Here is a 19,949-nt window from a genome sequence, read left to right on the forward strand (position 1 = left end):
TCTGGTGGATTAAACAGGACAACACAATTAGAAGACCATTTTAAAGGTTTTAATTCACAATAAAATAACGTGACATAATTGTATGCATATATTATAGTAACAACGTCTTGAGGGTTTGTGGTGCTACGGTGGCCCTTAAGGACAAAGTATATTTGAAATTGAATGACAAGGCACGCCATACCTGGGGGGGGGGTCTCCGTTGCCTTTCGACCACAGGATTAACTGATGTCCTGACATACTGCACATACTGTTGGAAGGCTACAGCGGATACATTTCTCCTCAAAGCAAGAACAAGAAACACAAAAGCAGCAATCAGTCAGGCTACATTCCAATGGGGCACATTCATTTGTGTAAAATGTTGTTCAAATACATTGTTTACTGATGCTCCAAATGTGTTGCGTCTTGAACGTGTTTACTTAGTCAAATTAGTATGACGTGGAGATAGTATCTGTATAACTAACTACAGTTGAAGTCGGATAGCTCCTGAGTGGCGCAGTGGTCTAAGGCACTGCATCGCAGTGCTAACTGTGCTACTAGAGATCCTGGTTCGAATCCAGGCTCTGTCGCAGCCGGCCGCGACCGGGAGTCTCATGGGCGGCGCACAATTGGCCCAGCGTCGTCCAGGGTAGGGGAGGGAATGGCCGGCAGGGATGTAGCTCAGTTGATAGAGCATGGCGTTTGCAACGCCAGGGTTGTGGGTTCGTTTCCCATGGGGGGCCAGTATTAAAAAATACAAAAAAAAAAAAAAAAAAAATGTATTCACTAACTGTAAGTCGCTCTGGATAAGAGCGTCTGCTAAATGACTAAAATGTAAAAATGGAAAGTTTACATACACTTAGGTTGGAGTCATTAAAACTTGTTTTTTCAACCACTCCACAACTTTCTTGTTAACAAACTATAGTTTTGGCAAGTCGGTTAGGACATCTACTTTGTGCATGACACAAGTAATTTTTCCAACAATTGTTTACAGACAGATTATTTCACTTATAATTCACTGTATCACAATTCCAGTGGGTCAGAAGTTTACATACACTAAGTTGACTGTGCCTTTAAACAGCTTGGAAAATTCCAGAAAATGATGTCAAGGCTTTAGAAGCTTCTGATAGGCTAATTGACATCATTTGATACAATTGGAGGTGTACCTGTGGATGTATTTCAAGGCCTACCTTCAAACTCGGTGCCTCTTTAATTGACATCATGGGAAAATCAAAAGAAATCAGGCAAGACCTCAGAAAAAAATGAGTAGACCTCCACAAGTCTGGTTCATCCTTGGGAGCAATTTCCAAACGGCTGAAGGTACCACGTTCATCTGTACAAACAATAGTACGCAAGAATAAACACCATGGGACCACGCAGCCGTCATACCGCACAGGAAGGAGACGCGTTCTGTCTCCTAGAGATGAACGTACTTTGGTGCAAATCAATCCCAGAACAACAGCAAAGGACCTTGTGAAGATGCTGGAGGAAACAGGTACAAAAGTATCTATATCCACAGTAAAACAAGTCCTATATCGACATAACCTGAAAGGCCACTCAGCAAGGAAGAAGCCACTGCTCCAAAACAGCCATAAAAAAGCCAGACTATGGTTTGCAACTGCACATGGGGACAAAGATCGTACTTTTTGGAGAAATGTCCTCTGGTCTGATGAAACAAAAATAGAACTGTTTGGCCATAATGACCATCATTATGTTTGGAGGAAAAAGGGGTAGGGTTGCAAGCCGAAGAACACCATCCCAACCTTGAAGCCCGGGGGTGGCAGCATCATGCTGTGGGGGTGCTTTGCTGCAGGAGGGACTGGTGCACTTCACAAAATAGATGGCATCATGAGGAAGGAAAATTATGTGGATATATTGAAGCAACATCTCAAGACATCAGTTTTTGCTCTGACATGCACTGTCAACTGTGGGACATTATATAGACAGGTGTGTGCCTTTCCAAATCAATGAATTTAGCACAGGTGGACTCCAATCAAGTTGTAGAAACATCTCAAGGATGATCAATGGAAACAGGATGCACCTGAGCTCAATTTCGAGTCTCATAGCAAAGGGTCTGAATACTTATGTAAATAGATTTTTTGATTTTTTATTAATTTGCAAAAATGTCTAACAACCCGTTTTCACTTTGTCATTATGGGGTATCGCGTGTAGATTAATTTAAAATTAATTTAATCAATTTTAGAATAAGGCTGTAACGTAACAAGATGTGGAAAACGTCAAAGGGGTCTGAATGCTTTCCGAATGCACTTGATTGAACAAAATAACGACAGGAAATGGATGATTGCTAGCTTCTCTCAAAGCTGCCATTTTTATTCTGGGATAACCACACACACCGAAAACTGATGTGTCCAATGCACTTTTTAATAAAGGTCATAATATTACAAAGGTACAGTTCGTTTTCTAAGTACAATACAACAATATTCATCATATTAGAATGAAAAGTATTTAAAAGACAACATTACATTTCTTATTTTTCTTTACAGTTTTGTACTTACAAAAAAAATGAATCAAAAATACTTCCGTTATGTATTTTTATGACTCAGAAAAAGAAACAACGTTGTTGTTGTGAAGAAACTGAAGAGAGTTTAAAAGAGCTGGATAAAAAGAAAGGTAAGTTTGTCATAAATCTTAAAGATCAGTAGCAAATATGTGCCATCGAAACGTAAAAACCCCCTCATTATGCTGTAGCTGGTTCTTCAGTGAAAAAACCCCGTTTTTTTATTTATTTTTATTTTATTTTATTTAACAAATGTTGTGTTTTATGTTCCTTTCTCAATCAGACATGTGAGGACTTCTTATTGTGAAGGAACTAAGACATGTAATCCATCTTAGAAAAACATTCAAATAGATTGTCTATTATTGGATCATGCAGCCCTGGCTAGCAACAAAGTCCTCCAATGAACATGATCAGGCAGACTGAACGGAGTGGATGTCACGGCAGTATTCTGAAGATCGTAATTCAGTATTCAGTCCGAGTGGCTATACAAATGTTTTTTTTTATAGGACACTATTGCCTTCTTCCGACTCAATAGCAGTACTGAATTTAGCGAAACGTTCTCAAAGCTCACATTCCCAGTACATACTGTAGTGACTGTAGAAGAGGAAGTGTATCATTTTATAATATAACATCTGAATACTTTATTTTCCTGATTATTTTTTTTAGCGATGAGACTCATCTTGTGACGCTCTGTTCTATGAGACCATAGAGTGGAGTTGTTATATTCCTGACATGTCATTCCTCCTGTTGATATAAACCAGCCATGTCGGTCAAGTCCAGTCCAACCAACGGCTTTCACAATCACGTCTTTACACAGGTTTAAAGAAACGAATCGAAATAAAACAAAAAAAAAACTGCTATTTAAGCCCAAATCATTTCAACAAACACTTTTTTTTTTTTTTTTGACTAGAAACTCAGGGGGCCGTGGTTCTCTACTCTGTAAAAAAAAAAAAGTTTCATCCCCTAACAACGTGACATTTACAAAGAAAATAAATATAGTCCTCCCAAGGCTGGGACACTGATACAGGTACCAGCTGGGAATAAAAATCACTTTAGTCTTAACATCTAGAACCCATTGGTACTCCATGGAACACCAACAAGGTGGCGTAGTCTAGAACTGTCTAGAACCCAAGGGGCCTGCTCACTGAAGGGAACCTAGCATCACACGTCTGAAGAACAACACAAATAATCCCACATTCTATTTATCTAGCCCAACTAAAACCTAAATGGAAGCAAGTCCCCGCAGCAATGTTCCAACATCTAGGGCGGTGTGTTGCTCTACACCTGGTCCGTATAGACAGAATCTATAGCGGTGTGTTGCTCTACACCTGGTCCGTATAGACAGAATCTATAGCGGTGTGTTGCTCTACACCTGGTCCGTATAGACAGAATCTATAGCGGAGTGTTGCTCTACACCTGGTCCGTATAGACAGAATCTATAGCGGTGTGTTGCTCTACACCTGGTCCGTATAGACAGAATCTATAGCGGTGTGTTGCTCTACACCTGGTCCGTATAGACAGAATCTATAGCGGTGTGTTGCTCTACACCTGGTCCGTATAGACAGAATCTATAGCGGTGTGTTGCTCTACACCTGGTCCATATAGACAGAATCTATAGCGGTGTGTTGCTCTACACCTGGTCCATATAGACAGAATCTATAGCGGTGTGTTGCTCTCACCTGGTCCGTATAGACAGAATCTATAGCGGTGTGTTGCTCTCACCTGGTCCGTATAGACAGAATCTATAGCGGTGTGTTGCTCTACACCTGGTCCGTATAGACAGAATCTATAGCGGTGTGTTGCTCTCACCTGGTCCGTATAGACAGAATCTATAGCGGTGTGTTGCTCTCACCTGGTCCGTATAGACAGAATCTATAGCGGTGTGTTGCTCTACACCTGGTCCGTATAGACAGAATCTATAGCGGTGTGTTGCTCTACACCTGGTCCGTATAGACAGAATATATAGCGGTGTGTTGCTCTACACCTGGTACGTATAGACATAATCTATAGCGGTGTGTTGCTCTTCACCTGGTCCGTATTGACAGAATCTATAGCGGTGTGTTGCTCTACACCTGGTACGTATAGACAGAATCTTTAGCGGTGTGTTGCTCTCACCTGGTCCGTATAGACAGAATCTATAGGTTAATTCCATACGGTGAGTTTAAAAGAAAGAGGGAAGGTGTGGAGCAGAGAAAAAGAGACGGACAAGAGTCGTCAGAACAGAACTGGTCAAACATGAAGGTGACAATAAAACACAGAACTCAGAATAAAGAGGAAAACTAGACTAAAGTCCTGCGATAAATTATCATTTATCGACATGCAATACTTCAAACTATGAACAGGATACAAAATACAACACCGACATCATTATTGCTTGACATTCGGTTTATGGCTAAAGTTACTTTCGTTGCTTTTGAGAAATGCGGTTTGACTCCTGTGCTTTTGGAAAGGCTACTGTCATTAAGTACACAGGAGATGTGGTGAGATGGACCACCATATATCCTTCACTAATTAAACCTCTCCAGCGGACCACCAATATCCTTCACTAATTAAACCTCTCCAGCGGACCACCAATATCCTTCACTAATTAAACCTCTCCAGCGGACCACCATATCCTTCACTAATTAAACCTCTCCAGCGGACCACCAATATCCTTCACTAATTAAACCTCTCCAGCGGACCACCAATATCCTTCACTAATTAAACCTCTCCAGCGGACCACCAATATCCTTCACTAATTAAACCTCTCCAGCGGACCACCAATATCCTTCACTAATTAAACCTCTCCAGCGGACCACCAATATCCTTCACTAATTAAACCTCTCCAGCGGACCACCAATATCCTTCACTAATTAAACATCTCCAGTGGACCACCAATATCCTTCACTAATTAAACCTCTCCAGCGGACCACCAATATCCTTCACTAATTAAACCTCTCCAGCGGACCACCAATATCCTTCACTAATTAAACCTCTCCAGCTGACCACCAATATCCTTCACTAATTAAACCTCTCCAGCTGACCACCAATATCCTTCACTAATTAAACCTCTCCAGCGGACCACCAATATCCTTCACTAATTAAACCTCTCCAGCGGACCACCAATATCCTTCACTAATTAAACCTCTCCAGTGGACCACCAATATCCTTCACTAATTAAACCTCTCCAGCGGACCACCAATATCCTTCACTAATTAAACCTCTCCAGCGGACCACCAATATCCTTCACTAATTAAACCTCTCCAGCGGACCACCAATATCCTTCACTAATTAAACCTCTCCAGCGGACCACCAATATCCTTCACTAATTAAACCTCTCCAGCTGACCACCAATATCCTTTACTAATTAAACCTCTCCAGCTGACCACCAATATCCTTCACTAATTAAACCTCTCCAGCGGACCACCAATATCCTTCACTATTTAAACCTCTCCAGCGGACCACCAATATCCTTCACTAATTAAACCTCTCCAGCGGACCACCAATATCCTTCACTAATTAAACCTCTCCAGCGGACCACCAATATCCTTCACATCCTTCAATCTATAGCGCTGAAGATCCACGTCACAGTGCCATTGAAATTTAAAGGTGATTTCGCATTGAGCCGACATATACGCAGCAGTCTCCGCGAACGCAGGAACATCGCCTTTAAATTGAAATCCTGGTACAGCGCGGATCTTCAGCGCTGCGGATTAAAATCGAGCCCTAAAGCAACAAACAAAAAAATGTAGCTTTCAACTAAATCAACAACAATGTATATATTTTTTTCATGCAGAGTATATGGATAATTGCTTCTTTATGCTAATATTGCTTCTAGTGCCTATCCTTTAATAAGTGTCGTTCCTATTCTCCATGAGTGTTCATCAGTATATCATCACGCCCAGTATGAGCCAGGAGGGTTAGACAGTGCAAGCGTTGCTTCTGATGACGTGTTGCCGACACTGTCCATTTCATTGGAAATAAAACGTTTATACGTAAGAGGCTGTATGATTTCAACCGAGAGTTCAACCGAGAGTTTAACCGAGAGTTCAACTGAGAGTTTAACCGAGAGTTCAACCGAGAGGTCAACCGAGAGTTCAACCGAGAGTTCAACCGAGAGTTCAACCGAGAGGTTCTGCCATTTTACTAATAAGTGCTACTGAATATACAACTGACATTCCATTCCAGAACAAGAATGGATTATTTATTAAGCGATAGAAAATAAATTAAAGAGTGTGAATTTTCCCTGAGGGACAGTAGTAAAGAAACTTCTACACCAAGTACTGTATTATTGCAGAAGGTTTGAGGATCATGTGCAAAACAAGCTAGCAAGACACGCACACACACACACACGCGCACGCACACGCATGCACACGCACACGAACACACACGCGCACACACACGCACGCACGCACGCACACACACACACACACACACACACACACACACACACACGCACACACGCACACACACACACACGCACACGCACACACTCTTAACGCTGTGTTGGAGAGACCACATGATGAAAGCCTCTATGTATGGCACATAGAATAGGATTTTTTTTACCACAATTCTGCCAGGAGAGTCGCAAAACACAGAAACAAACTTTACATCTCGACGAACACTACTGTCTTTTCTTCAGTAACATGTAACACGCTGGGGTTATATCTACATGTTTTACACCCCACCAGACAAGGCTTGATTAACTTCATCATTATTATCTCTCTTCATTGATTGAAACAACCTCAGGTAGGCGATGAACTGATAAGGGCCACCATGTTTCTACCCCTCCAGACATACTAGTATGGTTAAAGACACTAGGAAAGGATGGATCTGGTTCTGACAGACACAACCCGTTAAAATAGACATTTCTAAGTGCTATGCTTTTTTGTAGCCACCAGATGGCGCTACTAGATGGCATTTGATTGAACCCGCTTTAATCTATTTTCCATTGCTCTGGTGTTAGTTAAGGGATTTGTCTGAACATTAACAGTGTCTTTAATGGAGGCACCAACGGGTCCTTCACTAAGAATAAAAAGCCTTTTTATCAGGTGCTGTTATTAAATCTCGGTTGCCATCTCAACGGCCCGTGTCACTACTCCCAGTACTCTTTAATTGAAGAGTGAGACCGCTTCTTGACACGCTGGGAGTTGTGTGTTACCTCAGAGCCTTGCCCCTCGCTGGGCATAACACCTGGCACGCGGCCTGGCCTAACAACGACCCAGGTCAGAGAGAAACAGCAGGGGGGATCTGGCTATTCATGGATTCAGTGGTGTGGTGTCTTTCATGTTCAACATACGTGTCGCATTGGCGAGGATCATGGGAGGTAGACCAATCAAATCACAGGAAACGCAGATGATTTCATAAGAGTACATAAACAGAGCCATATTGTTATCATATGAGAATAAGGAAATGGGATGCTTTGACAGAAGATGGTGACGCTGGAAATGAACTGTTGCTTATTTAATGGATCATAATTCAGGCCTTGTTTTGCCTTCTACATCTGTAAGTGTGTGGTGTGGACAATACACTATTCATTCATTAACTCATTGTGTGGTGTGGACAATACACTATTCATTCATTAACTCAGTGTGTGATGTGGACAATACACTATTCATTCATTAACTCAGAGACAGGTGTGGACAACACACTATTCATTCATTAACTCAGAGACAGGTGTCAGTAAAAGTGGCTCGTCAATTGGAGCAAATGGGAGTGATACAGCTATAATACAAGTTGTTTTAAATAGATTGTAAAAACATTGATTCATTTCTCAATATAGTAAGTACACAGTAATACCCTGTATTAGAAAGAGGTGGGATGGACACCTTGGGCTTGCGTCCCAAATGGCACCCTATTCCCTATATAGTGCACTACTTTTGACCAGATCCCTATGGGTTCCTTATTAAAAGTAGTGCACTATGTAGGGAATAGGGTGCAATTTGGGAAACACTATCCCTGTTACTGTTGTGTTGGTGACTTCCTCTCCCCTCCCTGTTGTGAAGGTTTAATAGCAGATGGTTTGAAGGTGATGTTTACTGGAGGGGTGCAGAACTCCACACGACTCCCCCAGTCACACCCATTGTCCATAGGTACGGTGTCGTGGCTGAATCCGCTCCCCCCTGTCCCAATAGGTCTGTTGTTGTGAGAGGACAGGCTGTTGGGTGTTCTAAGTGCTGATTGTTTTCCCAACCCCAACTCGTGGTACAGGAGGACAACAGGGGGAGAGGACATGATGAACAGAACAGAGAAATGCCAGCTAAGAGCATGTAAAAGGTCAGGACTAGGGCGCTGTCCGAGTGTCTCTCTGTCTCCCAAAGATCAACACTGGCTCCGTGAAGTAGACCACAGTACAGGACAGATACAGCACGGCACTATACCGATGAGTCCCCGGCTAGCCGTCTATGGACACGGAGCCCTGTTCTACGTCTGAGCCGAACAGCTCCCCGGCTAGCCGTCTATGGACACGGAGCCCTGTTCTACGTCTGAGCCGAACAGCTCCTTGTATAGTGGAGGGAAGTGGGCTTGGACGACGTCTGGGTAGGTTGCTTTGAAGGCCGTCAGCTTCTCTGTATGACGGCTGACTAACGCCCGCAGGGTTGACACTTTGCATATCAACTGTAGAGCGAGAGAGAGAGAGAGAGAGGAGAGAAAGAGAGAGAGAGAGAGAGAGAGAGAGAGAGAGAGAGAGAGAGAGAGAGAGAGAGAGAGGGAGAGGGAGAGAGAGAGAGAGAGAGAGAGAGAGAGAGAGAGAGAGAGAGAGAGAGAGAGAGAGAGAGAGAGAGAGAGAGAGAGAGAGAGGGAGAGAGAGAGAGAGAGAGAGAGAGAGAGAGAGAGAGAGAGAGAGAGAGAGAGAGAGAGAGAGAGAGAGAGAGAGAGAGAGAGAGAGAGAGAGGTTATTGGGATTCAAGCACTGCTAGGTCACATTCAGAAATTCTGACAGACAGAAAGGACTTTCACATTTCCGTAAAGACCAGGGCACTGTCTGAGTGTGCCTTCAGGAGTGATGGTTATGTTACAGTGGTGATGCGACTGAAATCCCAATGCCTGTTCAGTTCAAGATTAGATTTCATAGATCAAGTAGGCTATACCGAGAGCACTATCATTTAAAGAACGCTTGAACACAGACAGAGTATCTACTCTATAGCAGTACAGTGCAAGCAGGGTTGGGGCTCAATTCCATTTTCACTTCAGAAAGGGAAGGGAATTTCTCTTCAATTAGGAAACTGTGGAATTGGAATTCGGTTTACTTTCCACATTGACTGGAATTGAAATGGAATCGAGCCCAATCCTGGTGTATAGTAATTGCATATATTGTATGCGTGTGTGTGTGTGTGTGTGTGTGTGTGTGTTTACCTTAGTGAGAACCACGTCCTCTCTGCCGTTCTTCTGAAGGACATGTTGGAGAGCCAGCTGGATCTTCTGTTGCAGCTTCTCTACCTTCACCTTCTCCTGAAGCCATGTCCGATCTGCACACACCATTGGTTAACAATGCTTCACCTTCTCCTGAAGCCATGTCCGATCTACCACACACCATTTGTTTAACAATGCAACATTGGATGATAATAACCCAGAGATGCTCTAGGACTGACACAGGGATGCTGTGTGTATTGTGATTGTAGATATGTGCTTGCACCTTGCATAGTAAACGTGACAGCATTTAATGTATTGAGAGAGTCCTCACGCCTACCTGCAGACATCAAGACGTATGCTGAGAACAGTGCGATCTCATCCTCAGAGAGATGCATGACACACATGCTCTTCCCAAACTCAAAGACTAACCGGATCAGGTCATCACAACCTGTCAGACACACAGAGAGACAGGAGAAGTTATGTGGGTCAGATCATCACAACCTGTCAGACAGACAGACAGAGAGACAGGAGAAGTTATGTGGGTCAGATCATCACAACCTGTCAGACAGACAGACAGAGAGACAGGAGAAGTTATGTGGGTCAGATCATCACAACCTGTCAGACAGACAGAGAGACAGGAGAAGTTATGTGGGTCAGATCATCACAACCTGTCAGACAGACAGAGAGACAGGAGAAGTTATGTGGGTCAGATCATCACAACCTGTCAGACAGACAGAGAGACAGGAGAAGTTATGTGGGTCAGATCATCACAACCTGTCAGACAGACAGACAGACAGGAGAAGTTATGTGGGTCAGATCATCACAACCTGTCAGACAGACAGAGAGACAGGAGAAGTTATGTGGGTCAGATCATCACAACCTGTCAGACAGACAGAGAGACAGGAGAAGTTATGTGGGTCAGATCATCACAACCTGACAGACAGACAGAGAGACAGGAGAAGTTATGTGGGTCAGATCATCACAACCTGTCAGACACAAAGAGAGACAGGAGAAGTTATGTGGGTCAGATCATCACAACCTGTCAGACAGACAGAGAGACAGGAGAAGTTATGTGGATCAGACCATCACAACCTGTCAGACAGACAGAGAGACAGGAGAAGTTATGTGGGTCAGATCATCACAACCTGTCAAACAGACAGAGAGACAGGAGAAGTTATGTGGGTCAGATCATCACAACCTGTCAGACAGACAGAGAGACAGGAGAAGTTATGTGGGTCAGATCATCACAACCTGTCAGACAGACAGAGAGACAGGAGAAGTTATGTGGGTCAGATCATCACAACCTGTCAGACAGACAGAGAGACAGGAGAAGTTATGTGGGTCAGATCATCACAACCTGTCAGACAGACAGACAGGAGAAGTTATGTGGGTCAGATCATCACAACCTGTCAGACAGACAGAGAGACAGGAGAAGTTATGTGGGTCAGACCATCACAACCTGTCAGACAGACAGAGAGACAGGAGAAGTTATGTGGGTCAGATCATCACAACCTGTCAGACAGACAGAGAGACAGGAGAAGTTATGTGGGTCAGATCATCACAACCTGTCAGACAGACAGAGAGACAGGAGAAGTTATGTGGGTCAGATCATCACAACAGCATAGGACACAGAGCAGGATATCAGGATCTGAACAGACGTCACATGACATGCATTGCTTTGGAGTACAGTCAGTCTAATCATATCTCATCATATCCTAGTGGCCCAGCCATTCAGTCAGAGGTAGTCAAAAAGAGTCCCTAATAATAACAAACAACTTCATCTCCAATTAAATCAATGGTTCTGAAACTGCTGAACCTCAACAACAGATCCAATGGGATAGAAGTGTTCTGCTGGGTTGTATTCTGATTTACCTAATGCTTTGAAGACATCGGTCCCGGCGTATTTCCCATCAAAGTAGACGGTGCTGTTCTGAGAGTCAAAGGCACGACACATCCTGATGAACACCACCTCAAGAGACCCTGAGGAGAGACAACATAACTTAACCATCACTACAGGTCAGAGAGACAACATAACATAACCATCACTACAGGTCAGAGAGACAACATAACATAACCATCACTACAGGTCAGAGAGACAACATAACATAACCATCACTACAGGTCAGAGAGACAACATAACATAACCATCACTACAGGTCAGAGAGACAACATAACATAACCATCACTACATGTCAGAGAGACAACATAACATAACCATCACTACAGGGCAGAGAGACAACATAACATAACCATCACTACAGGTCAGAGAGACAACATAACATAACCATCACTACAGGTCAGAGAGACAACATAACATAACTATCACTACAGGTCAGAGAGACAACATAACATAACTATCACTACAGGTCAGAGAGACAACATAACATAACCATCACTACAGGTCAGAGACAACATAACATAACCATCACTACAGGTCAGAGAGACAACATAACATAACCATCACTACAGGTCAGAGAGACAACATAACATAACCATCACTACAGGTCAGAGAGACAACATAACATAACCATCACTACAGGTCAGAGAGACAACATAACATAACCATCACTACAGGTCAGAGACAACATAACATAACCATCACTACAGGTCAGAGAGACAACATAACATAACCATCACTACAGGTCAGAGACAACATAACATAACCATCACTACAGGTCAGAGAGACAACATAACATAACCATCACTACAGGTCAGAGACAACATAACATAACCATCACTACAGGTCAGAGAGACAACATAACATAACCATCACTACAGGTCAGAGACAACATAACATAACCATCACTACAGGTCAGAGACAACATAACATAACCATCACTACAGGTCAGAGAGACAACATAACATAACCATCACTACAGGTCAGAGAGACAACATAACTTAACCATCAATACAGGTCAGAGAGACAACATAACACAACCATCACTACAGGTCAGAGAGACAACATAACATAACCATCACTACAGGTCAGAGACAACATAACATAACCATCACTACAGGTCAGAGAGACAACATAACACAACCATCACTACAGGTCAGAGAGACAACATAACATAACCATCACTACAGGTCAGAGACAACATAACATAACCATCACTACAGGTCAGAGAGACAACATAACATAACCATCACTACAGGTCAGAGAGACAACATAACATAACCATCACTACAGGTCAGAGACAACATAACATAACCATCACTACAGGTCAGAGAGACAACATAACTTAACCATCACTACAGGTCAGAGACAACATAACATAACCATCACTACATGTCAGAGAGACAACATAACATAACCATCACTACAGGTCAGAGAGACAACATAACTTAACCATCACTACAGGTCAGAGAAAACATAACATAACCATCACTACAGGTCAGAGAGACAACATAACATAACCATCACTACAGGTCAGAGAGACAACATAACATAACCATCACTACAGGTCAGAGAGACAACATAACATAACCATCACTACAGGTCAGAGACAACATAACATAACCATCACTACAGGTCAGAGACAACATAACATAACCATCACTACAGGTCAGAGAGACAACATAACATAACCATCACTACAGGTCAGAGACAACATAACATAACCATCACTACAGGTCAGAGAGACAACATAACATAACCATCACTACAGGTCAGAGAGACAACATAACATAACCATCACTACAGGTCAGAGAGACAACATAACATAACCATCACTACAGGTCAGAGACAACATAACATAACCATCACTATAGGTCAGAGAGACAACATAACATAACCATCACTACAGGTCAGAGACAACATAACATAACCATCACTACAGGTCAGAGAGACAACATAACATAACCATCACTACAGGTCAGAGACAACATAACATAACCATCACTACAAGTCAGAGAGACAACATAACATAACCATCACTACAGGTCAGAGACAACATAACATAACCATCACTACAGGTCAGAGAGACAACATAACATAACCATCACTACAGGTCAGAGAGACAACATAACATAACCATCACTACAGGTCAGAGACAACATAACATAACCATCACTACAGGTCAGAGACAACATAACATAACCATCACTACAGGTCAGAGACAACATAACATAACCATAACTACAGGTCAGAGAGACAACATAACATAACCATCACTACAGGTCAGAGAGACAAACTCAGCATTACTTTATGTTGTAAAGACAATACAATATCAACACAACAGGTTGGAGAGACAACAGCATGTCCTTGTGTAACCAAAGCACCTTTCTTATAGAAGTAGACAGTACATAGATTTGGGGTTGATCATTATGCGTTGTCATTATTAGATGTTCCATCATTTTGTCTACCTGCTTTGAGCAGCACTATCTGGTCGTTCTGACAGAGCTCCATGAAGCCGTCGATGCGTTTGGCGAACTCCACCACGTACTGGATGGCCTCTGTTATCTTGATGGCACACAGCTGCCACATCACCTCCTCCGGCTGACATCAACAACAACAACAATGTTAAAAGGGGGATAATTGTTGATGCTAGTAACAGAGAGAGAGAGAGAGAGAGAGAGAGAGAGAGAGAGAGAGAGAGAGAGAGAGAGAGAGAGATGAGAGAGAGAGAGAGAGAGAGAGAGAGAGAGAGAGAGAGAGAGGAGGGAGAGAGAGAGAGAGAGAGAGAGAGAGAGAGAGAGAGAGAGAGAGAGAGACAGAGGGAGAGACAGAGAGAGACAGAGAGAGAGAGAGAGAGAGAGAGGGTGACAAAGGCCTATGATGTGTTAGGGGAGGAGAACAACAGGAAGGAGAGGGAGGAGAGGAGAACAACAGGAAGGAGGGAGGGGAGGATAACCACAGGAAGGAGGGAGGAGAGGAGAGAGAGAAAAAGAAAGACTGTAGACGATAGTGTACTAGGTAGTGTGCTAGAGGTAGTGTACTAGAGGTAGTGTACTATGTAGTGTACTAGAGGTAGTGTACTATGTAGTGTACTAGAGGTAGTGTACTAGGTAGTGTACTAGGTAGTGTACTAGGTAGTGTACTAGAGGTAGTGTACTAGTGGTAGTGTACTAGAGGTAGTGTACTAGAGGTAGTGTACTATGTAGTTTACTAGAGGTAGTGTACTAGGTAGTGTACTAGAGGTAGTGTACTAGGTAGTGTACTAGGTAGTGTACTAGTGGTAGTGTACTAGAGGTAGTGTACTAGAGGTAGTGTACTATGTAGTTTACTAGAGGTAGTGTACTAGGTAGTGTACTAGAGGTAGTGTACTAGGTAGTGTACTAGGTAGTGTACTAGTGGTAGTGTACTAGAGGTAGTGTACTATGTAGTGTACTAGAGGTAGTGTACTAGAGGTAGTGTGTAGTGTACTAAGTAGTGTACTAGGTAGTGTACTAGGTAGTGTGTATTATTACCTTTGTCTGGTAGGTATCTATCTCTTCCTGGAAGAAGGCCTGCCAGGTCATGTTCTGTAGCTCCTCCCTCAAGTACTGACACGTATCCTGGTGGGACTTGGAGATGTTCTGGCCCAGGTGTTCTACAGGATAGAGCAACAGGACAACGTCAAGAGCTGGACCAGAACTGGTCATGTACAACGTCAAGAGCTGGACCAGAACTGGTCATGTACAACGTCAAGAGATGGACCAGAACTGGTCAAGGACAACGTCAAGATATGGACCAGAACTGGTCATGTACAACGTCAAGAGCTGGACCAGAACTGGTCAAGTACAACGTCAAGAGCTGGACCAGAACTGGTCATGTACAACGTCAAGAGCTGGACCAGAACTGGTCATGTACAACGTCAAGAGCTGGACCAGAACCGGTCAAGGACAACGTCAAGAGCTGGACCAGAACTGGTCATGTACAACGTCAAGAGCTGGACCAGAACTGGTCAAGTACAACTACAAGAGCTGGATGGACCACAGTGGTACCCTTTTCACATTATGGTACCGACCCAAACCAAACTGGATGGATATTTTATTTTCACATTATGGTGCCGACCCGAACCAAACTGGATGGGTATTTCTTTTTTTACATTATGGTACCGACCCGAACCAAACTGGATGGATATTTTATTTTCACATTATGGTGCCGACCCGAACCAAACTGGATGGATATTTTATTTTCACATTATGGTGCCGACCCGAACCAAACTGGATGGATATTTTATTTTCACATTATGGTACCGACCCGAACCAAACTGGATGGGTATTTTATTTTCACATTATGGTGCCGACCCGAACCAAACTGGATGGGTATTTCTTTTTTTACATTATGGTGCCGACCCAAACCAAACTGGATGGATTATTTTTATTTATTTTTTACATTGTTCTTTCCAGCACAGTTGCACTTGGCTTGTCTCTGCCCAGTAGGGTGAAAAGGGTTGAATATGGGTCAGCATTTAGGCAGAGCTCACATCTGTGACACACAGCAACATTGTTTCAATAAAGGGATATTTTTCCAACCCTACTGTTCTGCTATTCTATACTGTTACTGATGGTGGTGGTTGATCAACTCTTACCATGACCCAGACAGGTCCGGTTGCTATTCTGGCATGACCCAGACAGTATTGAACTATTCTGGCATGACCCAGACAGTATTTTGCTATTCTGCATGACCCAGACAGTATTGAACTATTCTGGCATGACCCATAAAGTATTAAACTATTCTGGCATGACCCATACAGTATTGAACTATTCTGGCATGACCCAGACAGTATTGAACTATTCTGGCATGACCCAGACAGGTAAGGTTGCTATTCTGGCATGACCCAGACAGTATTGAACTATTCTGGCATGACCCAGACAGTATTGAACTATTCTGGCATGACCCAGACAGTATTTTACTATTCTGGCATGGCCCAGACAATATTGAACTATTCTGGCATGACCCAGACAGTACTGAACTATTCTGGCATGACCCAGACAGTATTGAACTATTCTGGCATGACCCAGACAGTATTCTACTACTCTGGCATGACCCAGACAATATGTAACTATTCTGGCATGACCCAGACAGTATTTTACTACTCTGGCATGACCCAGACAATATTTAACTATTCTGGCATGACCCAGACAATATTGAACTATTCTGGCATGACCCAGACAGCATTGAACTATTCTGACATGACCCAGAATTTTTTTTGCTATTCTGGCATGACCCAGACTGTATTTTGCTATTCTGGCATGACCCAGACAGTATTGAACTATTCTGGCATTACCCAGACAGCATTTAACTATTCTGGCAAGACCCAGACAGTATTGAACTATTCTGGCATGACCCAGACAGTATTGAACTATTCTGGCATTACCCAGACAGCATTTAACTATTCTGGCAAGACCCAGACAGTATTGAACTATTCTGGCATGACCCAGACAGGTCAGGTTGCTATTCTGGCATGACCCAGACAATATTGAACTATTCTGGCATGACCCAGACAAAGTTGAACTATTCTGGCATGACCCAGACAGCATTGAACTATTCTGGCATGACCCAGACAAAGTTGAACTATTCTGGCATTACCCAGACAAAGTTGAACTATTCTGGCATGACCCAGACAGTATTGAACTATTCTGGCATGACCCATAAAGTATTAAACTATTCTGGCATGACCCATACAGTATTGAACTATTCTGGCATGACCCAGACAGTATTGAACTATTCTGGCATGACCCAGACAGGTAAGGTTGCTATTCTGGCATGACCCAGACAGTATTGAACTATTCTGGCATGACCCAGACAGTATTGAACTATTCTGGCATGACCCAGACAGTATTGAACTATTCTGGCATGACCCAGACAGTATTGAACTATTCTGGCATGACCCAGACAGTATTTTTACTATTCTGGCATGGCCCAGACAATATTGAACTATTCTGGCATGACCCAGACAGTACTGAACTATTCTGGCATGACCCAGACAGTATTGAACTATTCTGGCATGACCCAGACAGTATTCTACTACTCTGGCATGACCCAGACAATATGTAACTATTCTGGCATGACCCAGACAGTATTTTACTACTCTGGCATGACCCAGACAATATTTAACTATTCTGGCATGACCCAGACAATATTGAACTATTCTGGCATGACCCAGACAGCATTGAACTATTCTGACATGACCCAGAATTTTTTTTGCTATTCTGGCATGACCCAGACTGTATTTTGCTATTCTGGCATGACCCAGACAGTATTGAACTATTCTGGCATTACCCAGACAGCATTTAACTATTCTGGCAAGACCCAGACAGTATTGAACTATTCTGGCATGACCCAGACAGTATTGAACTATTCTGGCATTACCCAGACAGCATTTAACTATTCTGGCAAGACCCAGACAGTATTGAACTATTCTGGCATGACCCAGACAGGTCAGGTTGCTATTCTGGCATGACCCAGACAATATTGAACTATTCTGGCATGACCCAGACAAAGTTGAACTATTCTGGCATGACCCAGACAGCATTGAACTATTCTGGCATGACCCAGACAAAGTTGAACTATTCTGGCATGACCCAGACAAAGTTGAACTATTCTGGCATGACCCAGACAGCATTGAACTATTCTGGCATGACCCAGACAGTATTGAACAATTCTGGCATGACCCAGACAGTATTGAACTATTCTGGCATGACCCAGACAGTATTGAACTATTCTGGCATGGCCCAGACAATATTGAACTATTCTGGCATGACCCAGACAGTATTTTACTACTCTGGCATGACCCAGACAATATTTAACTATTCTGGCATGACCCAGACACTATTGAACTATTCTGGCATGACCCAGACAGCATTTAACTATTCTGGCATGACCCAGACATTTTTTTGCTATTCTGGCATGACCCAGACAGTATTTTGCTATTCTGGCATGACCCAGACAGCATTGAACTATTCTGGCATTACCCAGACAGCATTTAACTATTCTGGCAAGACCCAGACAGTATTGAACTATTCTGGCATGACCCAGACAAAGTTGAACTATTCTGGCATGACCCAGACAGCATTGAACTATTCTGGCATGACCCAGACAGTATTGAACAATTCTGGCATGACCCAGACAGTATTGAACTATTCTGGCATGACCCAGACAGTATTGAACTATTCTGGCATGGCCCAGACAATATTGAACTATTCTGGCATGACCCAGACAGTATTGAACTATTCTGGCATGACCCAGACAGTATTGAACTATTCTGGCATGACCCAGACAGTATTTTACTACTCTGGCATGACCCAGACAATATTTAACTATTCTGGCATGACCCAGACACTATTGAACTATTCTGGCTTGACCCAGACAGCATTTAACTTTTCTGGCATGACCCAGACAGTATTTTGCTATTCTGGCATGACCCAGACAGCATTGAACTATTCTGGCATTACCCAGACAGCATTTAACTATTCTGGCAAGACCCAGACAGTATTGAACTATTCTGGCATGACCCAGACAGTATTTTGCTATTCTGGCATGACCCAGACAGTATTTTGCTATTCTGGCATGACCCAGACAGCATTGAACTATTCTGGCATTACCCAGACAGCATTTAACTATTCTGGCAAGACCCAGACAGTATTGAACTATTCTGGCATGACCCAGACAGTATTGAACTATTCTGGCATGACCCAGACAGTATTGAACTATTCTGGCATGACCCAGACAGTATTGAACTATTCTGGCATGACCCAGACAGTATTTTGCTATTCTGGCATGACCCAGACAGTATTGAACTATTCTGGCATGACACAGACATTATATAACTATTCTGGCATGACCCAGACAGCATTTAACTATTCTGGCATGACCCAGACAGTATTTAACTATTCTGGCATGACCCAGACACATTTAACTATTCTGGCATGACCCAGACAGGTAAGGTTGCTATTCTGGCATGACCCAGACAGTATTTTGCTATGCTGGCATGACCCAGACAATATTGAACTATTCTGGCATGACCCAGACAGCATTTAACTATTCTGGCAAGACCCAGACAGTATTGAAGTATTTTGGCATGACCCAGACAGTATTGCATTATTCTGGCATGACCCAGACAGGTAAGGTTGCTATTCTGGCATGACCTAGACAGTATTGAACTATTCTGGCATGACCCAGACAGTATTGAACTAG

The 19,949-nt window shown here is 43.0% G+C and overlaps 1 protein-coding gene and 1 long non-coding RNA gene across 2 annotated transcripts; one reads left to right on the top strand and one right to left on the bottom strand.

Annotated features, from left to right (window-relative positions):
• Positions 1-7,921: 7,921 nt before the first annotated feature.
• Positions 7,922-15,482, bottom strand: LOC311119488 (nuclear receptor ROR-alpha A-like). Its single transcript, XM_084194167.1, has 6 exons — positions 15,236-15,482; positions 14,192-14,324; positions 11,699-11,806; positions 10,164-10,274; positions 9,830-9,942; positions 7,922-9,091 (listed from the first exon to the last, which is right to left on the bottom strand). Exons 1-6 carry the CDS (start codon positions 15,407-15,409, stop codon positions 8,924-8,926), a joined length of 807 nt encoding a protein of 268 aa, XP_084050293.1. The 5' UTR covers positions 15,410-15,482; the 3' UTR covers positions 7,922-8,923.
• On the top strand, positions 12,070-12,945 carry LOC311119489. The gene is made up of 5 exons (XR_014611979.1): positions 12,070-12,122; positions 12,193-12,501; positions 12,537-12,705; positions 12,776-12,843; positions 12,914-12,945. It is a non-coding gene; the product is annotated as an uncharacterized lncRNA (long non-coding RNA).
• Positions 15,483-19,949: the final 4,467 nt, after the last annotated feature.

Source organism: Coregonus lavaretus (genome assembly GCF_964263955.1).
Source record: "Coregonus lavaretus genome assembly, contig: HAP1_SCAFFOLD_4749, whole genome shotgun sequence".
NCBI classification, from domain to species: Eukaryota; Metazoa; Chordata; class Actinopteri; order Salmoniformes; family Salmonidae; genus Coregonus; species Coregonus lavaretus.